This window comes from Sycon ciliatum, chromosome 4 (assembly GCF_964019385.1).
Source record: "Sycon ciliatum chromosome 4, ocSycCili1.1, whole genome shotgun sequence".
Taxonomy (NCBI): domain Eukaryota; kingdom Metazoa; phylum Porifera; class Calcarea; order Leucosolenida; family Sycettidae; genus Sycon; species Sycon ciliatum.
The window spans coordinates 8,229,337-8,252,065 of record NC_088646.1 but is presented as its reverse complement, the minus strand read 5'-3'; the positions used below and the strand labels follow the sequence as shown (position 1 = coordinate 8,252,065).

The following is a 22,729-nucleotide window of genomic DNA, read 5'->3' as shown; positions in this document are numbered from 1 at the left end:
TTTCGACAGCATGTTACAAGGCGAGGACGCATAGTGCTCCTGACTACAACCATAAACCGGTTGGCAGAGTCCTGGTCTTGCGACCATTTGAACCATATGGGAAAAAACCGGTTCGGACCCTCTTTATAAATGGTCACAAGAGCCGGGACTCTGCCAATCGGGTTATGGTTGTAGTCAGGAGCACTGCACGTCCTCGCCTTGTAACATCGACAACATGTTAAACTATCAGGCAAGGCTTATACAGTCAACTTCGCTTATAACGACACTCGGCGGGGCATCAGAAAGGTGTCCTTATTCGCGAAGTCTCATTATTATGTATTACAGTGGGATGGGACTTTGCTCTGGGCATGGAAATTCTGTCGTTATTCGCGAATTGTCGTTATATCGGAAGTCGTTATTAGCGAAGTTGACTGTATATAATATATATCATGGGGGATCGTATGATGGTGCGGAAGTCTGCGAGTTGGTGGGGGTGCTGGTCCTGGACAAACTTGCGGAGATTATTGATAGGAGCGGCATCGGATTATACCGCGATGACGGCCTAGCTGTGCTGAGAAATGCCTCTGGTGCGGCGGCCGACAGAGTGCGCAAGGATATCACCTCTGCCTTTGCGTCGTTTGGCCTGAGAGTAACCATTGAGGCCAACCTAAAAGTCGTCAACTACTAGTACCTGGACGTTACGCTTAACCTCCAAAACGGCAACTACCAGCCTTACAGAAAGTCGAATGATAACCCACTCTACCTCAACATCCAATCCAACCACCCGCCTAATATCCTCAGAAACCTACCGAAAGCAGTGGGTAGACGCATCGCCAGCATCTCGGCTGACGAGGCAGTGTTCGACAGTGCTGCCCCCCTCTACAACGACGCACTGCACGCAAGTGGGCATGCGGTTAATATAGAGTACGTCGAGCCAGAGGAGAGGCAAAGGAAGCGCCAGCGAAAGCGCAACGTCATCTGGTTCAACCCACCCTTCTCAAAAAGCGTGTCCACAAACGTTGGTGCTGTGTTCCTCCGCCTAGTCACCAAGCATTTCCCCAAGACATCGAGACTCCACACGATATTTAACCGAAACTCGGTCAAGGTGAGCTACTGTTGCTTACCAAACATGGCGTCTTTGATAAGCTCGCACAACCGCAAGCAGATGACAAAGCCCGTAGAACAAAAGCCGTGCAATTGCAGATCGCCGCCAAGTTGCCCGCTGCGAGGAGACTGCCAGGCAGAAGCTATTGTGTACGAGGCGGTGGTGACCACGCAGCACGATACGAGAGGCTACTTCGGATCGACTGCACCCCCGTTCAAGCTTCGCCTGGCAAACCATAAAACATCTATGCGCCTCGCCACTTACAGGAATAGCACAGAGCTATCGAAGCATGTCTGGGGGTTAAAGTCCACAAATGAAGCGTGTGAAATCAGGTGGAGGATCTGCGAGAGGTCCAGGGCTTACAGCAACTTAACCAAGAGATGCCCGCTATGTACAGCAGAGAAGACCTGGATAGCGCTGAGCGACCGAGACTATGCTCTGAACAAGAGGAGCGAGATGGTCTCAAAGTGCCGACATGCCAGCAGATACTGCCTGAAGGACTACGCAGGGGCAGCTATCACCTGAAGCCCCCATATCCACCTAGGGAAATCAGCGCTGTCTACACATCCCGTAACTATTATCCCTCATGGCGCTGATTTCCCTAGTGTGTGCTTACACGTGCACCAACTGGCTTTGCACTAGCCCAAATTGCTCTTTCCTTTGACTGGCACTAATTTTCTCTGACCCTGATCTTGGCTCCTATCATTCTCACCTCACCTCGACAGGCCCTGTTAAAGACCCCTTGTTCTGGCTTGCCCACTATAGTTGCTTTTTGCCTGCCTGATGATTGCACCTGCTTGTGCATGAAACTCTTGAGTAGCAAAAGTGAAATGATGTTTTCTTGGTAACCATTGTTTTCCCTTCGGGTATATATATCATGTATATTCCTGTAGTACGGATACACCGTCTACACAGTGCTCCATGAAAAAAACCCACACACACTGGTGTTCCTTCTTTGCTTCCAGCCAAGCACGGTCTTATAATTATTACTTTTTAGACGATTCCCCCGGCCGCAATGTTACCGCAGTGAAATCTATACTTCACTACGTACGCCAACATCTCAAAAGCGCAACGGCACCGTGATCAGTTCGAATGTGTTCTTCAAAGCAAACTCCACTGCTCAGCTGTAGACTCTGTGCAATGTACTAGTACTGGTAAAGATAAGACTGGTGTACATGTACACGTTACTGATACCACCCTAAGTTCTTTTCAACAACAAATTAATATAAAAGAAATGTCGTGAACGCCGAGGTGGACTCTTACCCCCCCCCCCCACACACACAGCAATGGGATTGCATTCGCACGCAGTAAATTTTGTTCACCAACGGAACACAGCCGCTGCAAACAGCCATTACGTTTTAGTCACTCTCTTTTTATAAATCGTTCTTCTTTTTATTATGCGCTAAACATTCAAGGGAGCTCGAAGCATAATCTGCACCAGTCCGTAGAGAAACACAATGATACAGTGTTGTTTCATGTTAGGAGTCGAATATCAAAGCGGGGGAGGGTACCACAAAACTGTAGACTGCATAGTGTGGCACGATCATAAATATGGCACGGCGCAAGTACACATGCGGAAAAGCACAAGCCAACGCCTAAAGCACAGCAACTATCGCAGACAGAACAGGGCGGAACAACCGAACAAATATGTTCAAAAGCGGAGAAGATTTATAGCAGCGTGTGAATGACCATGTATATTGTGAAGTACAAGTTTGAAGCTCTACACCAGTGTGACATCACTTGATAGCAGATGATACTTGCTGTTTGAGTAGCCTGACAGACTCTTGCTGCTCCGGTGTCAGTAGTTTCAGGTCCTGATCAGATAAATTCAACACCTGCATGACAAGCTCAGCCTGTACACACACACACACACACACACAGACATGCGTGCACCACAATCATGCACATGCACAACACATACACACACACGTGCACATACACACACACACACACACACACACACGTGCACATACACACACACACACACACACACACACACACACACACACACACACACGCATACCCAAGCACACCAGAATGTATTTTTAATTATTTTGAAAAACAGTTCTGATATATAAAGAACGTACACAGCCCAACCACGAGCACACGCAGATTTACCCATGCATACAAACAGTAAAGTCGGGTATGACAGCCAAGTTTTTTCCTCACACAACGATGCGCAGACCAGGCTCCAAGCTTTTACAAGTGTTTCCATGAATAAATCCCAAGGGGAATATTAGGGAGGTTTTGCTCTACATAAATACGTTAGAAAATCTGTATGTCGTAAGCGCCGGGGAGCGAGGGCAACTTTCATACGTAAATCTCTCTACGGATTTCCGTAGGAAAGCACTTTCCTACGTTCGGTCCTCCGTAGGACTTTTTGAAATATTTTTTCGCAGTTCCGGATTTATCCATGGCAAAGTTCAAGCCGCGCGAAATACAAGGTCCAACATAACAAGGCATGCTTCAGATTGTGGAGAAATCACGTAGAGCGAAAAACCGGTGCTAAAGATCAATCTTGAAAATCAGGCCTGTACTCAAGACATCGGCTTATGAGTTATGAAAAAGACAGCACAGTGTGTTTATCCATACCTTCTCCTTTTCTGAGCCCGGAAGTGCACCACCCGGAAGTGATAACTGAAGTGAACTCAGCTGTGCTGCTGTAGGTGTTGGGCTTCTACCGACAGACCCAGACGTGGATGAGCCGCGTGGACCCCTTGGCCCAAAGCCACCATTGGTGCCACCGCCACCACCACCACCTCGATCTCCTCTCTGCAAACATGACACACACACACACACACACACACACACACACACACACACACACACACACACATACATACATGCACACACATACATGCACACACATACATGCACACACATACATGCACACACATACACACACACACATACATACATACACACATACATACATGCACACACATAATATGTTGTAGTGGCCCTCTTAAAAGAACATCTGCCCCAACTCCAGAGAAGTAAGTGTACATATAGCAGCAGCAGCAGCAGCAGCGGTCAGTACACTAAGTCCAGCACAGACTCACAATGCCAGGAGAATGCTGAGACGGTGGTGGTCCGCTTGCTGAACCGGACAATCCCGGCGGCGGGCGGCCGTAGAGAACACCCGGACTTCGGTCATGTCCGTAGCCACCACCGCTACTCTGTATGGGCGATTGGAGTTTGGAAGGCGAGTAGGCATGTGCTGGTGGAGCTGCTTGTGATCGACTACTTCCGGCACTATTGACACGCTGAGCTGATGGAGTACTATTCTGGGAGGAAGTCTGTAAGTATACAACCATAACAATACACATCATGGCAACACACATAAATACTATTTCTGATGATCGCTTTAATGGTGCGTGAAACTCGGAGTTAAAACACATTCTTCATCCTCTTACTACTGTTTCAACACACATCAATAGATTAATAAATATAGTCCATCAATAGAGTACTGCATCCCATTTACAGTCAAACCTCTTTAGGATGAACAGCAACGGATCAATGGTATTTGTTTGCAATATCGGGAGATTTTCTTATCCACATTCCATACCTGGTGAATACACAGTGATTTATCTAATAGAGGTATGAATACTACAATCGTTGCCAAAAAAACCGGCCAGTGCGCTGCTAAGCTACCGATAGGTGTACGGTGCGTGGGCCGCATCCAGTGCTCGACTCGACTGCAGCAGGCTAGGCAGAGACCCCGTGCAGCGCAGACTGCTCAGTGCTGTGCCGGTAGAGCCTACTGTGCATGCATGCATGCCACCACCAAGTGCCATATTGGACCTGCACACAGCCACCACCAAGTGCCATATTGGACCTGCACACAGCGACCAAAACCAGCCAAAAGTGCCATCTTGGCTGGCAGGGCTGAGTGCAACAGGGTTGAAGTGCGCTCTGACGCAAGTGCATGCAGTCAACAGAAGTGACAAGTGACAGTGCAGGATGAACTGCATTCACTTGAGTGACGTGTGCTTTGCCTGCACGGAAGTCTTCTATGCTCCACGCCTGTCAAAATGAGTACGATCATGCACATGCACATTAAAATGTATGTATAATTATGTCATAATTTATGATCCGATATGCCACGAATGTATGGGACCTGGTTCTTAACGACCGCTTTTGCTTGCACCGCGGGGTGGTCGCTGAAACCAGGTTATACTGTATGTGTGTTAATTAATACCGGCCCGTTTGTCCATTTTCCGGTACTGGTACACCCACACACGTGCATATATGCATGTACAAACATGTACACATACAAACACGTACACACACATTCACATACAAACACACACACACACACACACACACACACACACATGCACAGAGAGACAGACAAGACGTTCCCGCACACAGCGGTACGTGCACTTCGAAGAGCCCATGCGCACGCCGGGAAGCAAATGGGTTCGAAGAATCCTTACCGCTGTGCTTGTTGTAGCCATGGGTGTTTGTGCCAGCGGTCTAAGGATAGGCACAGGTGCTCGAGTGGGATGTATCAGACCCTAGTAAAACAACACAGGGCATAGCGCGTGTGCACACCCACACACACACACGCGCACGCACAGACACGGAAATAATCTCGTGAAAGCCTGCGTACCACTTGACAGCTCACTGGATATAGCCTACTCTCACATGTGTATTTAAAAATATAAAAAAGATTGCCCGTAGCACCTGGCTGTGCTGCCCTTGAACAGCGTCGCAATGTACTAGTTCAAGTACCTATGTGCAGTTATAACTGCTGCCCATCTCATACTGCAGTTCCTGCTGCTCTCTACAAGAATCTTCAGTGTTGATCTGATACACGCAGAGCTACCGTATTTCCCCCGAATACAAGTTGCACCTTTTTAACCTCAACGTCAGGGCCAACAAAGGGTGTGCTTAACAATCGCGCATGATCACTACTGAAGTGAATATATCAAAGCGATATGACATGGGCCTGGAAATGGGATGCGACTTACTGTAAAAGCAGAAATTGTCGGTGGTGTTTTATTTTCGGTAACTTCGGTGCCGACAATTTTTACCGATAATAAAACGCACCGAAAATTTCGGTACAACCGATACTGTATGCATGTAGTACTAGTACTGTAGTACACCTACCTGGAGAACGGGTTTTACCGAAAATTTCCCTCTACCGAACCGCCGATTTTGGCGAATACCGAAAATATTACACCACCGAAAATTTCTGCTTTTACAGTACAGTCAAGTGTGACTTACAGTCCATTTCAAAACAAAAGACGCGTACCTAGGCAAAAACCGTTATGCCAGCATCTATACCACATAAAATCTGTGATCACTTTGTGCATAAATTTTTCCAAATTGGGCGTCTGTTATCCAATCGTTTAGAAACTATATGAGAGTAATTGTGGAGCGGACCTGAGCAATATTCCGAAAACTATTCTCAAAAAGCTCCAGCCAAATTTGAAATATTTCAAAAACCCTACGCGTCTATAGTTTTGAAATGGACTGTACAATCACGGAAATACGGCACTACAAGTAGTGGTACAGCCATCAACTTACTTCTGCAATGTCCGGGTCAACGTATCCTAGTGCAACTTGAGCCAGCAAGGCTGCATAGGCCACATGCGGGTGCGATGCCAGCATCTGATGAGCCTCTTCGGGATAGTGATGTGCAGTGCGCTGGACGATGGACAAAGGACAGGCAGAGAAATCGTCACTAGCAGTGCAGATGACGTACTACATGTCGATCAGGCATTTCCCTCACACAGTACATGGCACGGATGTTCCGCTCACTGCTGTTGCAATATCATACTACACCCTGGTGCTCATGCAATCGATAATCAACAATCACTCAGGCCGATCCAAACAACCACCGGTAGAAGTGCTGCCAGAACTACCACTCCAGGAAATTCAAAATGAGCTCCACAAGGTCCGTGGGACGTATTCCTGGTTGGCAAAAGCCTGCTGCTCACCTTGAGCTGAGTGAGAATGTCAAACACGTGGCGAGCAGGGAGAGCATCGACAGCCTTGGCGATCACCTTAGGTGCATCCTCCGGATCCACAGACTCCACTTGCGTCACTGGTAAACGCTAGAGAGGAGGGCACAACGATACAAACAACGCACCGCACAAGCACACAACATGACACAGTGATGGTAAGCGAGGACTGCTGAACATATTGGTCCAGGTTCTTCCCAATTTAAAACGTTTAAGCTCAGGCACACATACATGCACATTAAAATAATTCTTCCAACATGCTACTACTGTCTACATGGGGATTAATTTCACCAGCTAGCAACGAATAAGTAGTAGAAGTAATTGCCAGAAAGCACAATAAGTGCATTTAGAGAAACTGAATCATGAGGTGAAATACCTGCAGTCACAAACAACACTGGCACCTCATGTGCAAACAGACACATACATGCAGAATTGCACGACAGCTACTTGTATTCTTACCTCAGCCTGAGCAGCTAGAAAACAGCCGGTTTCAAACGGATGACATCAGCAGTGGGTTTGTTGAATAGGGTTCGCAACAACAACAACAACAACAACAACAACAACAACAACAACAACAACAACAACAGCAACAGCAACAGCAACAACAACAACAACAACAACAACAACAACAACAACAACAACAACAACAACAACAACAACAACAACAACAACAACAACAGCAGCAGCAGCAGCAGCAACAGCAACAACAATAAAGAATTCAAACAACAACAACACATCGCAGCACACATGGGCGTGCACATACATACAATGTCACGTCTATGCAATAGCTACAAGAAACAATGATTACAGAATCAACATTTCAATATTCAAGTAAGTAACTTGTTCCGAATACATGTATTCAAAAGCAAGTATCACACAGCAAGGGAAGGTGTTCGTGTCATGTACTGAGTACTGTCTTCTTATATTTACCATATCTGTGCATGATCTGTGCATGATCTGTGCATGATCTGTGCATGATTGCATGTGTTTATGCATGCATGTAGTTAGTGTTCAAAATAAGATTGAGATTCACTGGTGCACATAACGACATAGCGTATGACCTGAAGACAGGACTCGCTTATCCGCCCCACCTCAAAACACGGCCACTAGGCTCGGCGAAAGGGTTGTGTGGCGGTGGGGCGCTCTAGTGATACAGTATCGGTGAGATTGAGCTGTTACAGATGCCCATGTCCCTCACGCGTCGCTCGCATTTCGCCCATATTACTCACATTACTCACACGTGAAAATTCAACCCTAGTATTTTCTCGGCACTGCTGCCATACAATATCGTTGTTAGGTAGACTACAACCTCACCACAGACCATGTTCCCCGTATAACCGCCAGGCAGAACACTAGATATACAGCAAAGATCACACATCACATACCGACAGCCGCAGGGTCATCCTCGCCTCGCTGCTGCATCTTGGCATTGGCTGAACTGTCGACTCTGAGCGTGCGGCCGTGCAGTTCTCGCGCAGCCAGGTTTCTAACAGCACTGGCGGCTGTTTCCGAATCCTGATACTCGCAGAAGCCATAACCCTTTGGCCGCTGTGTCTCCTTGTCCAGCACAAGACTGCAAATCCAACAGAACACACACAATAATGTTGAACACATACACGTGGAAACAAAATAAGACGGAGTTACTTGCGATACATCGTGCCGCCTGTTGCCTAAAGATGACAATTACGGTCCAGTCTATACATTATGGATAGGTTCAGGCAATGTGTATAATGTGAGCACCATTCACTGTCCATGAGAAAATGGACTGTTTCAAAGGGGTAAATATGTGTAGAACCACAGCACATACCGAAAGCTGACAACTGGCCCAACCTCGCGGAAGATCTCAACTAGCTGCTCCTCTGTCGCCTCGTATGGTATGTTGCCAACTGCACACACACACACACACACGCACGCACCCGGGCGCCCGCAGTGGATGAGAATCAGTCCGTCTCTACTCAGAGTTTCATGCTGCAACGTAATAGTCGGGAGATTATGCACAACAGAGTAAACAGTGGACTACAAACATGTATATCCTACAAAGAATATAATACCCCTTGGCACCTTGGTGGGAAAGTGGTGCGTGAATGATCAGCGCAATGTTGTAGTAAAAAAACTTAAAAAAGTAAAGTCTGCACAGCCGTGTTACCATCGGCTTACGATGGTGTTGAGAAACAAGCTTAGAGAAGTTTTGCTTGTGCCAGGCCACCACCATGCCTGATTTCAGTGATTATACCAGGGTAGCAGATGCAGCGCCATAAACGGCGAGGGTGATGTGGTAAGTCTCACGACCAATGCCCAAAAAGGGGGGGACCTCTTTAGCTGCATCTACGTTACGCTCACTCCAAGTAGTGAGTACCCAGTTGACCGTGGGTGTCGGCGCAGTTCATTGTATGTAGTGTGGTTCACGCATGCATCACTGCATTTGTTAGCAGAGCACAGGCACCCTGCTCCCAGCGTGGGTCTCGAACTCGGGATCTTGTGATTTACAGGAAATAAAGTCCACAAACTGTGATCTTGCACAACACTTTCAATTTTTTAGTCTGTACATTTCACGGAATTCTTCCACTATTCTCCATGGGAATAACAAAAAATTGCTTTGATCCCACCCTTGAAAAGTGAGTATGCCACTGTTATTATGCCATTGTAAGTTTGTAACTAATAAGGTGATACGTGCACAGTTGTGCTAGGTAAAATCCGACACACAGTGCAAAGCTGTAGCCCTGGATCAGTGCCGACTACTGTACATGTCACTGTATTTTCTACATATAGAGTAGAACCCAGGTTAGGGATCCACCTAACTCTGTGCGGACATAGCTGGACTCAGTTGTACAGGGATGGGCAAAAAGGTGTGCAAAACGAATTCTTGTGAGTGGATGGACCCCGGAAAAATAGTTTGGAGCGAAAAAATTACGGCTTCCTCGGAAACCGACGGGGGACCCCCCCCCCCTTGGGCCGGAAATTAAATCCCGGTATAAGGATCACCCACACAATGTACATGCCAAGTGACCCCCCCCTCCCCCGGGCTCCGAAGGATCACCCGCACAATGTACGTGCCAAGTGCCCCCCCCCCCCCCCCGGGCTCCGATCCCTAATCCGGTTTAACCCGGGTTCTACTCGACATGTAACGTTCTGGCCAGAGAAATCCAACCTCATGAATAAAGTAGCACCGCGCTCGAGTGCAGTGCTAGGGCTGCGTAGCGCCCTGCGCTATTTCATTCATGAGGTGTTGGATTTCTTTGGCCAGTACTGTACACGTTGAGATCGGTTATAGCGTTGGCTATACATGTAATAATATACTGGTTTATACTGATAGTCACGGCACCATTCAAAAGCAAAAGTACATGTATATATAACGACACTCGGCGGGGTATCAGAAAAGGGCCCTTATTCGCGAAGTGTCCTTATACCCGAGGTCTCATTATATGTATTACAGTTAGATGGGACTTTGCTCTGGGCATGGAAATAGTGTCATTATTCGCGAATTGTCGTTATATCCGCAGTCGTTATTAACGAAGTTGACTGTACTACAGTTTACAGTCATTATTATTATTATTATTATTATTATTATTATTATTATTATTATTATTATGCATTTCCGCGGCAATGTCAGCCGCACAATGGCAACCCACATATTCGCATATGCCGGAAATAGAATGCTCTGCCAAAAACATAAATCAAATGACATCATATATATCCGTTCTGTGTAATCCAGTCAAGAGGAACATACGACGGCACAGAGTCCTCTCCACCCTGCACGGTCCCTTGCCAGGATCCGGAGGCGCTGCAAGTCACCAAGCGACACAAGCCTTCTGTTGTCCGTCATACTCAATGAAATTGGGTCTAACTGAGCGTTCCGCACCATGGCACCAGTCTATAGCTCAGTGTCTATGCCGGGCCAGTACTTCGCAACGCTCGGCGTGAACTGAGAAGCCCCGTCTTCTCTTATGAGGTGTTGGTATGAAGACGTCGTGTTGAATGAAATTTAGAAAATTGCTCTTAATTTTCGATTTTAAATAGTAATATCCCTCTCACCGAATATTGATCTAAGAGATCGCTCCTTCTGTGATCCACCTCCAGATGAATGTGGCATGCTAGGAAAGCCCTGGCCATGAGCATGTTGATGGTGATGCTGCTGCTGCCCTTGAAATTGCGAGCCAGATGCTCCATACCCTGCCCCTCCCAGTGACGGAGGCGGTGGCACAGCGTTCATCACTTCAGGATATCTAGATTCCTAGATTCCTCCTTAAAACACAGCTGCAAACAGCGGCGGTCCAGTAGGCACGTCTCCTTGAAAATATTTGTAAACAATTGGTTCCTCAAAACAAAATCCAAAATCTGAAACACTTCAAACAGCTTTACGTACGAATTACGTACAGCTCAGTTCATGTTCACGACGAAATTTTCCTGTGAAATGGAGAAAAGCACGACATTGTTTGAAAAACCGCGGGAATGACATCATGGCCGGCCGGTCAACTACGTGAATGTGTTTGGTAAACAGATTGTGTCAGCAGAAATAAAAGCAGGACAGATTGTGGATTGTGATTGTCTTCGCCTTTCCTTCTGCTGTAGTTCTGGTTTTCTTATCCAGCTTTCAGAAAAATTGCATAGCTCTCTCAGGTTTTGCTAGCGTTGCGTCAGAATGGCTTCTGTTGCCCTAATGGTGTATTCTACGAGTGGCAGTATTTCCACTGAGAGACGATTTCCAACGGATTTGACAATTTCGGAGCTGAAGGTGAGCAACACCGATACATGTACTATTTGAAGCAAGGTACATGTACTGAATGGCATTGACCTCTACCAGAGCCTGTAGTAAATGTTTTTTTTTAATACCCACACACCAAGGATGTGCAAGAACAGGTTCTCATTGCTGTAATGCCAAGGCGCTAGGCCACGATGGGGCACCCACAAGCAATATTCTTACACGCATGAACATCCAAACATTGACCACATACGCCAACATGCACTTTCTGGTTTTTATCTGGCGTTGTCTCCATGACTCCTCTAACATCAGTATGTTGTTCGCTAACTTTTTCAGCCGCAGTAATTCCACTCAAACTCGTGGTGGGCACAGCAATTTACTGATTGTCCCAGCCAGCCCAACTGCATATCTTGCCAAACGTGTTACCTATGCTGGGACCATCTTATGGACCCAGCTCCCCGCTGCGGTCAGGCAAGAAAGAAAACGCAATCGCTTTAAGTCAATGGCTCTTGCCTTTTTGGTTACCAGATAAATAAGCCTCTTTATAAATGCTGTATGCACTGCTCTTTCCGTTATTTTCTTCCTATGCAAGTCGCAACTCCTGTTTTGAGTTGTTTTTCTTCTCTCTTTTTCTTTCCCTACTAGTTGCTGTTACACTCACTGATCCTTATGCACAGATATACAGCATTCCCTCACTAGTGGGACCATTGTTATTAGGCTAGGGCCTGTTTTGGACTTCCCACTCTAAATAAAGAATACAAAAAAAACAAAAAAACATTGCACTTGCAGCTATGAGTGACCGCTGCATTGCGTAATGAGAGAGACAGACAGACAGACAGACAGACAGAGGGATACAGAGTCACAGAGTGTTCTGGCGAATGCTTTGTATTGTATCTGTTGTATTGCCTGTGTAGTTTTACACTACCCTCTAGATCTGTCGCTCTAGCTCTTGTATTGAACCATCACCTTACGCGTATTGGCCATGGCCAATATACAGAACCCTCCAGTTCTATCACGTAGCATCATTGCACTTGACTCACTGGAGTAGGGTCAGCGAAGTATCCATAGCAGAGGACTGATGCTAGTGATGGTGAAATGTTGCCTTTCATTAGGGATCTCGGCGCGTGCAGTGCGCAGGGTGTTTGCGCATACATTGTGTCATCGAGTTTTGAGTGCAGCTCGCGGACACAGCAGAAAAATTGCGACGGTCGATTTTCGACACTACTCACTAGGGCCAGTAGGGGACGCGGTGGACACTAGCGGAATCGTCGTTCGAACATACTTTGTAATTCCCGCCGAAGGACCGGCGATATTGCCCCGGTCGATTTTCCTATAATTTTCCATGCGGCAAGAACCCACTTCAGAGAGGATTCAGTCAAAAATTCAGACGTTTTCTCCGGTTAGATTGTCCTAACTTCGATTTTCAGTGCATCAGCCATCGCGAACATCGCCGCCATTATCACTCGGAGAGAAGACATCGCGCTCAGTAGAAGAGGTGTTCACGCTGCGTCCAAGAGTGAAAGATTGTGCTCTTTGACCCTCCATAGTTCCTCTGAGAGAGTGTCTGGGAGATAGGTAGCTTGGAGATGGCTGTAGAACGTGCTTTCCTGGACGCAATATTCAGCCATTTCTACTGTCTTCTTCAACTTGATTTATTTCGAAAAAAATGTTCTTTTCCACGATTTCTGCACTGGACGCGTTTGGGATCGAAAATCTCACCTGCGCAGACTGGCTGCGCAGTTCACGCGCTGAGATCCCTACTTTCATTGTGCGCAAATGGTGAGTAGCTTCCTGGGAAGCAGATCAACAGCTTTCCTACTCTGTTGCAGCGGCTTGCCGGTGTCGCACAGAATGGATGTCTGACCTTCATCACTACAAATTCAATGCCCGATACCAAGAGTCACTGATCCGATCTGGGACGGCGAAATCCGTGTTGCACGTCATAGTGTGACATCATGAGTAGGGGAAGTGTGTTTGGGTGGTGGACGGCGTCGACGGAATGACGCAAGTCTGACCCAAAAAATGACGTACATCGCGGATTACTCCGTCCCACAACCCCATCCCAGTTGCACACTCTGGGGGATTATGGACTCTTGCCGATACCAAGAGTACATCACCCCCCCCCCCCCCCCCCCCCCAGAGTGTGCAACTCCCACATACCCTGCTGTCCCGACAGAATTTCAAGTTGACGTCATTATTTATGACGCAATGCTCCTTGCACCAGTGATTTACAACATGTGTACGGGTGTCAACTCATCACACGTTTTACTTTGCAATAATTTGTACAGGATCAGATCGGCTTCGGTCAACCACAGGTTCCGGATTCGTCTGATAATCCGTGTACAGTGCGCATTGCATCATCAAAATGACGTCAACTTGAAATTCTGTCAGGACCAGGGAGTCGTAAAATATTTTACGACTCCCTGGTCAGGACAGCACCCATAGTCGAGTTGCACACTCTGGGGGGTTATGTACTCTTGCCGATACAGGATGGATTATGTGTCATTGTGAAGTATGCAGCCCGGCTAGCTCAGTCGGTAGAGCATGAGACTCTTAATCTCAGGGTCGTGGGTTCGAGCCCCACGTTGGGCGCTACTTTTTTGTATTCTCCCTGGACACGATAATCTTTGCTTATTTGATACTGTAAAGTACAAATTTTCGTTCACGAAATCTTTTGTTATTTCACTCCACCAGCAGGCTTGTTTATATACGTACTAGATTTCGTTTTTGGTTGAGGCTGTCACCCCGAACGTTCAGAAAAAAAACTTAGGTACAAACTTTAGTTATTTCGTGCCCGCTAACGAACATAGCGAAAGTTAATTCCAAACGAAAATTTGTACTTGTACAGTAAGAGATTTATAATAATTGTAGTCTCTAGCGAAGGTTTCTCACTTTACAGTATAGGACAGGGTGAGGACGGATGTTAGCGGCCGTCGTGAGTTCCCTTCGGGAACGGACACGATAATTTCTTCTTTTTTTACAGGGTGTTCTAGCTGTTCTTTTACATTGCCGACGCTGCTCGGCCTAATCCGACTTTGTCACCTCAGCAGCTGCCAACAGTACTTGCCTTCCATATCTGCTTGTGTGTGTGTGTGTGTGTGTGTGTGTGTGTGTGTGTGTGTGTGTGTGTGTGTGTGTGTGTGTGTGTGTGTGTGTGTGTGTGTGTCTGCGTCTGTCTGCGTGTGCCCATATATTGTAGAACAAGCTTGAACTCATTGTTGGCACACCGGCAGCCTTTCAGAATCTTCACTTGAGAACAGAAGATGATGCACCTGTAGCTGCCCTTGACGATGGATCAAAGTCGCTTTCAGCGTACGGTGCACTGAATGGAATGAGGCTGCAAGTATGTGTTCACACGGATACTGCTGGTGCTGGTATTGTTCTGAACGTAAACCTGTATCCCGCCTAGGTTCTAGAATGAAAGTCCTGATTGTAATTTGCAGTGTGTATGTTGATCACCTGGTGCGTTTGCACCACTGCAGTGGAAGACCCACTGTCTTGGGAAAGCTGTCATCTCCAGCCCCGGACCGTTCGGACCTGTGTAGAAAGACGACTTGTCTATGAAGACCAGCATTCCGTGCGCCCGGGAGTGGTACATGTGGCTATACACACATGCCACTGTGGGTAGGATTTGTAGGGCTTGTATCTCCCCTGTGGTGCCACTCCATTACATGCCATTCCCGTTTCTGTAATGATTGTACTGTATATATTTTAACCTAGGATTGCTTTTTCATTGACTACTGCAGGTTGTTGACAAGGATCCCAATCAGACCGCTCAGCAGCTCAATGACCTGTCACAGGTGGAGAAGGTGGAAATGAAAGAGGAGGACTATGAAAAGAGAGAAGGTCAGAGCCCTGCCGGGGCATTACTGCCCATGCTCTTTCTTCATGGCCGGCTCTCTGCGGACAATGTTTGTCAATCACGAGTGCTGAGCTTGCATACCCTTGCAGTGCATAATTATTTCAATAATTATGCTTCTGTAGATGTGCCATGATTCACCATACTACTGTACGGATAATGTTGTTTTCTTCAAAACCTGGATATGTGGGACCAGACAGAAAGCTTGAATGCCACGGTATGAATACATGTACTATCGAAATGCTTCAGAGTAATGGGCATCACGTGCAAGTAACCAAGCGGCTGTCAAGGTTGTACGGGAAAGTCATCGCGCGATGGCTTTCCCGTACGCGAAATAGTTGAGCTCAGATCAACTTTTTCGCGACGCGACGTGTTTCCCGTACTCGAAATGAAATACAGGTCCTCCCTCATTATAACGAGTCCGGTTAGTACATAAACCCTGTTAGTAAATGGAAATCTGAAATCCCCTGGAGAAACGTGGTCTATACAACTGTTTACAGGTCCGGTTACAATACAACATAATCCGTTAGTACATAAAATCCGTTATAACGACCCTTTGCTCAGGTCCCTGGAGTGCCAAACCCTCAGTATAAGATAATATTGACCCTGCAGAACCAAGGCCAAAACACGTAGGATAAAGCAGAAAGAGGAAACGTATTATGTCTATGTATTTGTGAATATGGACGATCCTTTGCATCCAAGGAAAAGTTATGTTGGAGATTTTCAATTATCTTATAACGAATTGAAGCATCGATAATTTATGTTGTATCGAGGGTAGCCCCGGTAAGTACGAAGTAGTGCCTATTTCACCTTAAGCTGCAAGTCCTGCTACAAGATAAGTCTCGTTATAAGATAACTTTTTCGATGGCCCAGAGATATCTACTAACGAGGTAGGACCTGTATGAATCAGCCTTTAGTGCATTTGCATGTGACCATTTTGCGTCCATACTACCCCTATTGAGGATTGTCTTCACTCTGGTGTATGCATTGTTCAGACTCTGTGCGAGCATTCAAGCGTCGCATGAAGCTTGGCCGCTTTGCAGATGATGGCTCAGAGCAAGTTGATGAGCTAGCTGTTGACAGGGAAGCAGCTGCTGGTATGAAGGTAGGAGACCGGTGTAAAGTGGAGAAGCCGACTCGTTATGGCAGTGTAATGTTCATAGGTAAGACCGTGCTTGAGCGTTTGAACTTTGGGCCTGTCAATGGATGAATGCTGCTTGCTCTCTGTCTGTCTGTCTGTCTCTGTCTGTCTCTGTCTGCCTTCGTCTCTCTCTCTCTCTCTCTCTCTCTCTCTCTCTCTCTCTCTCTCTCTCTCTCTCTCTCTCTCCAGATTTCTCTTACTCTCTGTCTGCATCTCAAATGGGATAGCATCTGTAACTTTCTTTGCGCTGTTTTCTTGAGATACCACTGTGTGCGCAGCAGTGTAGGGTTGAGTTTTATACTTCTAGCATGTTGTGCTTTAGCGTGCCGTGAAGCTTCTGATCATATTACATGTAGGTCAATCCTCTTCTCTTCTATCGTCGTACAACACGTGCCAAGTGTTAGTTCTCGGAGGAAGTACATGTACATCACATAAGCTCTTTCTTCTGGTTGTTTTACCTGGTGGTGCCTTTAGGTGAAACCCAGTTCAAGCCTGGATGCCTTTGGATTGGTGTGAAGCTCGATGAGCCATTGGGCAAGAATAATGGCAGGTTAGCCGTTCTCTAGTGCTCTCGTTCTTAGCTCTGTGTTGAAGTCACTAATGCTGCATGTACATGTATCTTTCTTATTCTGATGAGTTCGGAGTTGATTGTATGGGTAACCTTACCCGAGACTGGAGTTGCACATCTGTTCACCCTCTTAGTTTCCGACCATGCAGGTATCTATCTATTCTTATTTCTCTGCGGGTGAAACTGGCATGGTTTGACAGACCTTTTCAATGGGAATGAGAAATCCTGTAAAGAGCAACATAGCTGAGTCGTGGCCATAGTAGTGCTCTATGGTTCGTGCTTTGTCCTGGCCAGTGCCTTTCTGTTATAGTTGTACAGCTACTTCAAGCAATCCTTTCATGTTTCTTTTGGAGAGAGAGAGAGAGAGAGAGGGAGAGAGAGAGAGAGAGAGAGAGAGAGAGAGAGAGAGAGAGAGAGAGAGAGAGAGAGAGAGAGAGAGAAAAGAGAGAGAGAGAGAACTTACATTTTAAAGTTTATATACAATACTGGCCAATGAAGTAGGGAATCCTCCTCGGGTGCAGTTCCATGATGTTTCATGAAACTATGGCACACAAGAAGTCCTGGGCTGCAGTGCAGTGTGCACTGTACCTGAGGAGTCAGCAGGAGGAATTCCATTTCTTCATATACGGTGCTGCTCAATGAAATCTGATCGCGTGAGTCAAGTTTGCGCCTTGCGCCATTTCGCAGCCCAGTGTTTGCAGGTCTACAAATAGTGTAGGACTGCGCAACGCCCGGCGCGTAGTTGACTGACCCGATCGGATTTCATTGCGTAGTACTGCACATGTACTGTGACGTGTGCTTGAATCGGTTTGTTGCTCTGTGTGCCGGGTGTATTGTGCAGTGTCAACGGTGTTCAGTACTTTGAGTGCGACGACAAGTATGGCGTCTTCCAGCGGCCAAAAGTTGTCACAGTTGGAGACTTCCCTGAAGAGAATTTTGAAGACGAGGAACTGTAAAGTAGTCTTGTGTACTGTACTCTGGGCTGAGTTATTTCCCTATTAGTATCACCACATCATGCAATCACAAACCGGAAATCCTCGCATGCCATTGAGGTTAAACTAGCCAATATTTCACTGTTGCTATTCCTAGTTCCAGAGGCGCATACCATATTATTGTACTTTGAAGTACCAAACATGAAAATAATAACCTTGACCGATCATCGCAGAACTCAGCTGTGCTGATATATTGGAGCTGCTGCTTTATGCTGCACCGTATATTCATGCAATTTCTCATGCTAGTGTGCTGGGCACATAGCTGTTATGGATAGTTTGTTTGGAATTGTATTTCTTTCGGTTTCTTTCCTGAGTCTCCTTTTCGTACCGTGACAAACCACGCTTCTGCATGTGCGCATGCTACCGTGGGCTTTGGTAACCTGCATTGTCTTTTTTTCTGGCACGTTTTGCAACAGCGGTTGCTGGTGTGCCGTGCAGAATAATCGTGATCCTTGCGTCGGAGTGTTCTTCTGGAGCGCGCTTGTATGTGTGTGTGCACGCGCCTTGTGAAGGATAGTTGAGTCTCATTTTTGGGCAGTGGCTCTGTATGGCCTGTGCTACAATAGTGCTTGTACCCGTCTTCAATACTTTATTATTACTTTAATACAACGCACTGTACATATTGAGCGTTGCGGGTCAGTATTGTTCACGGTGTGCGAACCATGTCATACAGGCGTCCATGGCCTTTGCTCCACAAGGCTACAAGATCATGCAATCAATCAACATAATTATTGTGCCAGGCCTCCATCATAGACTAGAGGAACACCATACGCCGTGTGACTACTATAATTATAGGATTTGCTGGCGACAGGTTATAAAAATAAAAAGAGATAAAAAGAACTGTAGTAAGTAGCGTGTACCACTGTCCGAAGAGTGCTCAATACCCATATAGGGCAGAGCCTTCCTCACAATATACAATTACAAGAGAGAGTGGGGAAGCTGTGCCGGTTGCAACTCCGAGTTTCGCGTACACGTTTTGCCTAATGATCGTGACTACGTGAAACTCGGAGTTGGAACACAGCTTCCGGACTTACCCCCCCCCCCCCCCCCCCTCTCTCGCTCTCTCTCTTGTCTTGTAAGTTGAGTGCTAGTAATCACTTCGAAGTATGTACTCTTGATGATTATTGTTACTCCCTGGCGTCCCTGCACTCGTCATAGGCATGTAGTCACATGCAATGTCGCCATGTGCCAATACAGTGTACTCGGTACAATGTCCGAAGTAATTCATTTGACACCGGGTAACTCCCTGGCTCTGGACACGGCTATGGCCCCGCGCCCGGGTACCGGTATCCCGGCCGGATGTACATAAAAATGGCGTGTGTGATACGTTACCATGTACCATGGTTATCACCAGGGAGTCGTAAAAGCCCGGGAGAGGACACGGGATGCGCGCACGCGGACGATGTTTGCCTCGGCCAGAAAGTGAAGCACGCTAGGCCGGCGCGGCCGGATCTGCTCGATCCACGGCGCTGTGCTTGTCTTCAGGGCAGGGAGTCCTAAAATACCAATATTTTACAACTCGTTGTTGACACCATTATCCGAAACTGGTGGCGAAGGAAGGATAAACATGATTGTATGTCTGTCAGACTCAGTACAGGGGTGGGGAGTTGAGTGTGTGTGTGTGTGGGGGGGGGGGGGGGGGGGGAGGCGTGTGTATGTGCACATGTGCTTGTACTTTTGTGTGTGTTTGTACAGTGTTTGTGTGTGTGCTTGTGTGTGTGCGCGCGAACGTGTGTGTGCATTTTTGTGCACAATTCCGTTATGAAGTACAAATGATAGGTTTACCTTTTGTACACTCGCCAAGACTTCCGTTTCCTAAACGGCTCAAGTCACCGCGTACTCAGTATACGAGTAGAAAAGTGTTGAAATTATCAAGATTTATAAATAACGACCTGCAACCATGTACAATGTAGATAGATAGGGAACACACATTGATTGTTTTTAAAAGAATCCAGGCATTATCATGAATCATGGAACGAGTGCGTAATAATGCTCTATGTTGCGTTTTGACGATGCTGAAGGAAGGGAGCCGTCGCGATTTACTCACAACACACGCACAGAAGTCCACTCGACTGCAATTTCTGACACAAATTCATAAATCCACGAGTACGCCGAGGAAGCTCAGCGGATCTCCACAAGAACTTTCGCCCATCACCTGCAATGGAATATGGGCTGTATGATACGACCAGTGGTTAACACGGGAAGTGGCGTCATTTTCCACAAATCTCGTTTCATTCACAACCATTTGACTGCAATTCAGTGCAATTTCTGCCGCAAATTCAACTCCACGAGTACGAGGAAGCTCAGCGGATCTCAACACGAACGTTCGCCCATCACCTGCAATGGAATATGGGCTGTATGCTACGACCAGCGGCTAACACGGGAAGTGGCGTCATTTTCCACAAATCTCGTTTCATTCACAACCATTTGACTGCAATTCAGTGCAATTTCTGCCACAAATTCAACTCCACGAGTACGAGGAAACTCAGCGGATCTCAACACGAACGTTGGCCCATCACCTGCAATGGAATATGGGCTGTATGCTACGACCAGCGGCTAACACGGGAAGTGGCGTCATTTTCCACAAATCTCGTTTCATTCACAACCATTTGACTGCAATTCAGTGCAATTTCTGCCACAAATTCAACTCCACGAGTACGAGGAAACTCAGCGGATCTCAACACGAACGTTGGCCCATCACCTGCAATGGAATATGGGCTGTATGATACGACCAGCGGCTAACACGGGAAGTGGCGTCATTTTCCACAAATCTCATTTCGTTCACCCCAACTCAAATAAAAGTGAAGTACAATTAGGGATTTGTCTTGCATTTCCATCGCCTCAGAATAAATTAACTTCGATAAACTGAGAGAGAATGAGTGAGGCAGCTGGAAGATGAGGATGAAAATAGAGATCAGAAGACTCGACGGAGCAATCGTCTCCGTGCTCTAAGAGAAATCGGAGAATGTCCCAATTAGTATTTCAAGAAGACATCACAATTTTCGAAAATAATAATTTCCTTGCCTCGCAACACCGTTCCCTGGCAGCGTTCCCCGGCAGCGCGAGGCAAAGATGTTTTCTGGGAATGTGTGCCGTGTCCTCTCCCGGGCTTTTACGACTCCCTGGTTATCACTAGCGCTCGAAGAACAAAAAAATGTAAACTCAAAAAATGAAGATGTGGAAAAAACATCCGCGTACGAGGTGATTTGTAATAATTTTACATGAAAGTAAAAAAGGCTATCATTCCGTTGCCCTGGCGAGTTTTGAAGTGTGCATGGTCTTATTCTGTCACTATGTATGTCCTCTATCCACCTATGGACTTCTTGATCGAACACCACAAACATGAGAGACACAGTGTGGGGTTGCTTTGCATGCATTTTTTCACCCAGAAAAAGTGTGTACAAAATTTTACAAGTCAGTAAAATAGGGTCTAACATCAACAAATATGACCTGAATGTGTCAATAAGCTTGCAATGGGAAATCAAGATACATCTGAAGCAAGTCACATGCAGAGAAAGCAGACTGGTTTTGCAGGTTGCCCTACGTATTGGTTTCTGTACGTCGTCAACTGCGGTTCCAAACGGTAGGGTATCTTTGACCGCCTGCCGGCATTGTAGAGTATGAGAACGCAGACCTTATCTTGCTGCTCCATTTCTTTCAACTTGCAGTGCATCCTCTTACGTGAAATAACCACACTCAGTAAGCAGAATACCATCCATGATGCGCGCCGGCCGTCCCACGACAGGGTGCCTTCGTGCATCTGGGCCACAGAGCATTTAACCGGCACATACTGACAATGTTGGGGCTTCCATACTCTCCAAGACAAGTGCAGTGACTCCTTCACCTGATTCATAATACCTCTGTGTTGGAAGAAGACTGCAGACCACCCTCAATGGGTGCTCCGCCGTCAACCCCCAACATACATGATGTCCCATTTCCTGAATTTGCACTTTGCCATCGTGAATCTCTACCAGCACTTCTGAGGTAGCAAGCTGAGTTTCATACGCAGCTCTACTGAACAGCTAATTATTAACCTGTATGCCATAAGCATCAGCAGCTTCGGACTTGGATTTGAATCACCTTTCATGAAAGGTGAGTGAAAGACACCTTTTGTCAAAATTGCAGTTTCTGACCTTCACCTTTTTGGATAATCTCTTCTTCAGCCCTGCTACTTTGACGGTGTGACAGACTCAATGCTGGCATCGGTGACCAGCCTAGGGTTTCCACCTGCCGTAGAATATGCTCGCTGGCTCTTGGACGTCCTTCAAGCAACCATTGAGGGATATTTTACCTCATTGACCACAAATTCACGAATTTCGATCCATGATTGACATCTCACAAGGCCGTGGAAGAAAACAATTCCGCTAAACGCTGCTGATGCTTACAAACTTCGTTACAATGGCAACTCACTTGT

The 22,729-nt window shown here is 46.6% G+C and overlaps 2 protein-coding genes, 1 long non-coding RNA gene and 1 other non-coding gene across 4 annotated transcripts; 2 read left to right on the top strand and 2 right to left on the bottom strand.

Moving 5' to 3' along the window:
• Window positions 1-2,435: 2,435 nt before the first annotated feature.
• LOC135814257 (cleavage stimulation factor subunit 2-like) lies at window positions 2,436-11,418 on the bottom strand. The gene is made up of 10 exons (XM_065327356.1): window positions 11,089-11,418; window positions 8,864-8,942; window positions 8,442-8,629; window positions 7,516-7,529; window positions 7,033-7,149; window positions 6,620-6,739; window positions 5,524-5,604; window positions 4,147-4,383; window positions 3,677-3,856; window positions 2,436-2,937 (listed from the first exon to the last, which is right to left on the bottom strand). Exons 1-10 carry the CDS (start codon window positions 11,264-11,266, stop codon window positions 2,821-2,823), a joined length of 1,311 nt encoding a protein of 436 aa, XP_065183428.1. The 5' UTR covers window positions 11,267-11,418; the 3' UTR covers window positions 2,436-2,820.
• Window positions 11,419-11,549: 131 nt separating this feature from the next.
• Window positions 11,550-18,770, top strand: LOC135814258 (tubulin-folding cofactor B-like). Its single transcript, XM_065327357.1, has 6 exons — window positions 11,550-11,788; window positions 14,955-15,098; window positions 15,502-15,601; window positions 16,610-16,777; window positions 17,230-17,305; window positions 18,165-18,770. Exons 1-6 carry the CDS (start codon window positions 11,696-11,698, stop codon window positions 18,277-18,279), a joined length of 696 nt encoding a protein of 231 aa, XP_065183429.1. The 5' UTR covers window positions 11,550-11,695; the 3' UTR covers window positions 18,280-18,770.
• On the top strand, window positions 14,275-14,347 carry Trnak-cuu (transfer RNA lysine (anticodon CUU)). Its single transcript has one exon. It is a non-coding gene; the product is annotated as a tRNA-Lys (tRNA).
• A 1,397-nt stretch (window positions 18,771-20,167) lies between the features above and the next one.
• On the bottom strand, window positions 20,168-21,433 carry LOC135813606 (uncharacterized). Its single transcript, XR_010553036.1, has 2 exons — window positions 20,653-21,433; window positions 20,168-20,470 (listed from the first exon to the last, which is right to left on the bottom strand). It is a non-coding gene; the product is annotated as an uncharacterized LOC135813606 (long non-coding RNA).
• Between the last annotated feature and the right edge of the window lie 1,296 nt (window positions 21,434-22,729).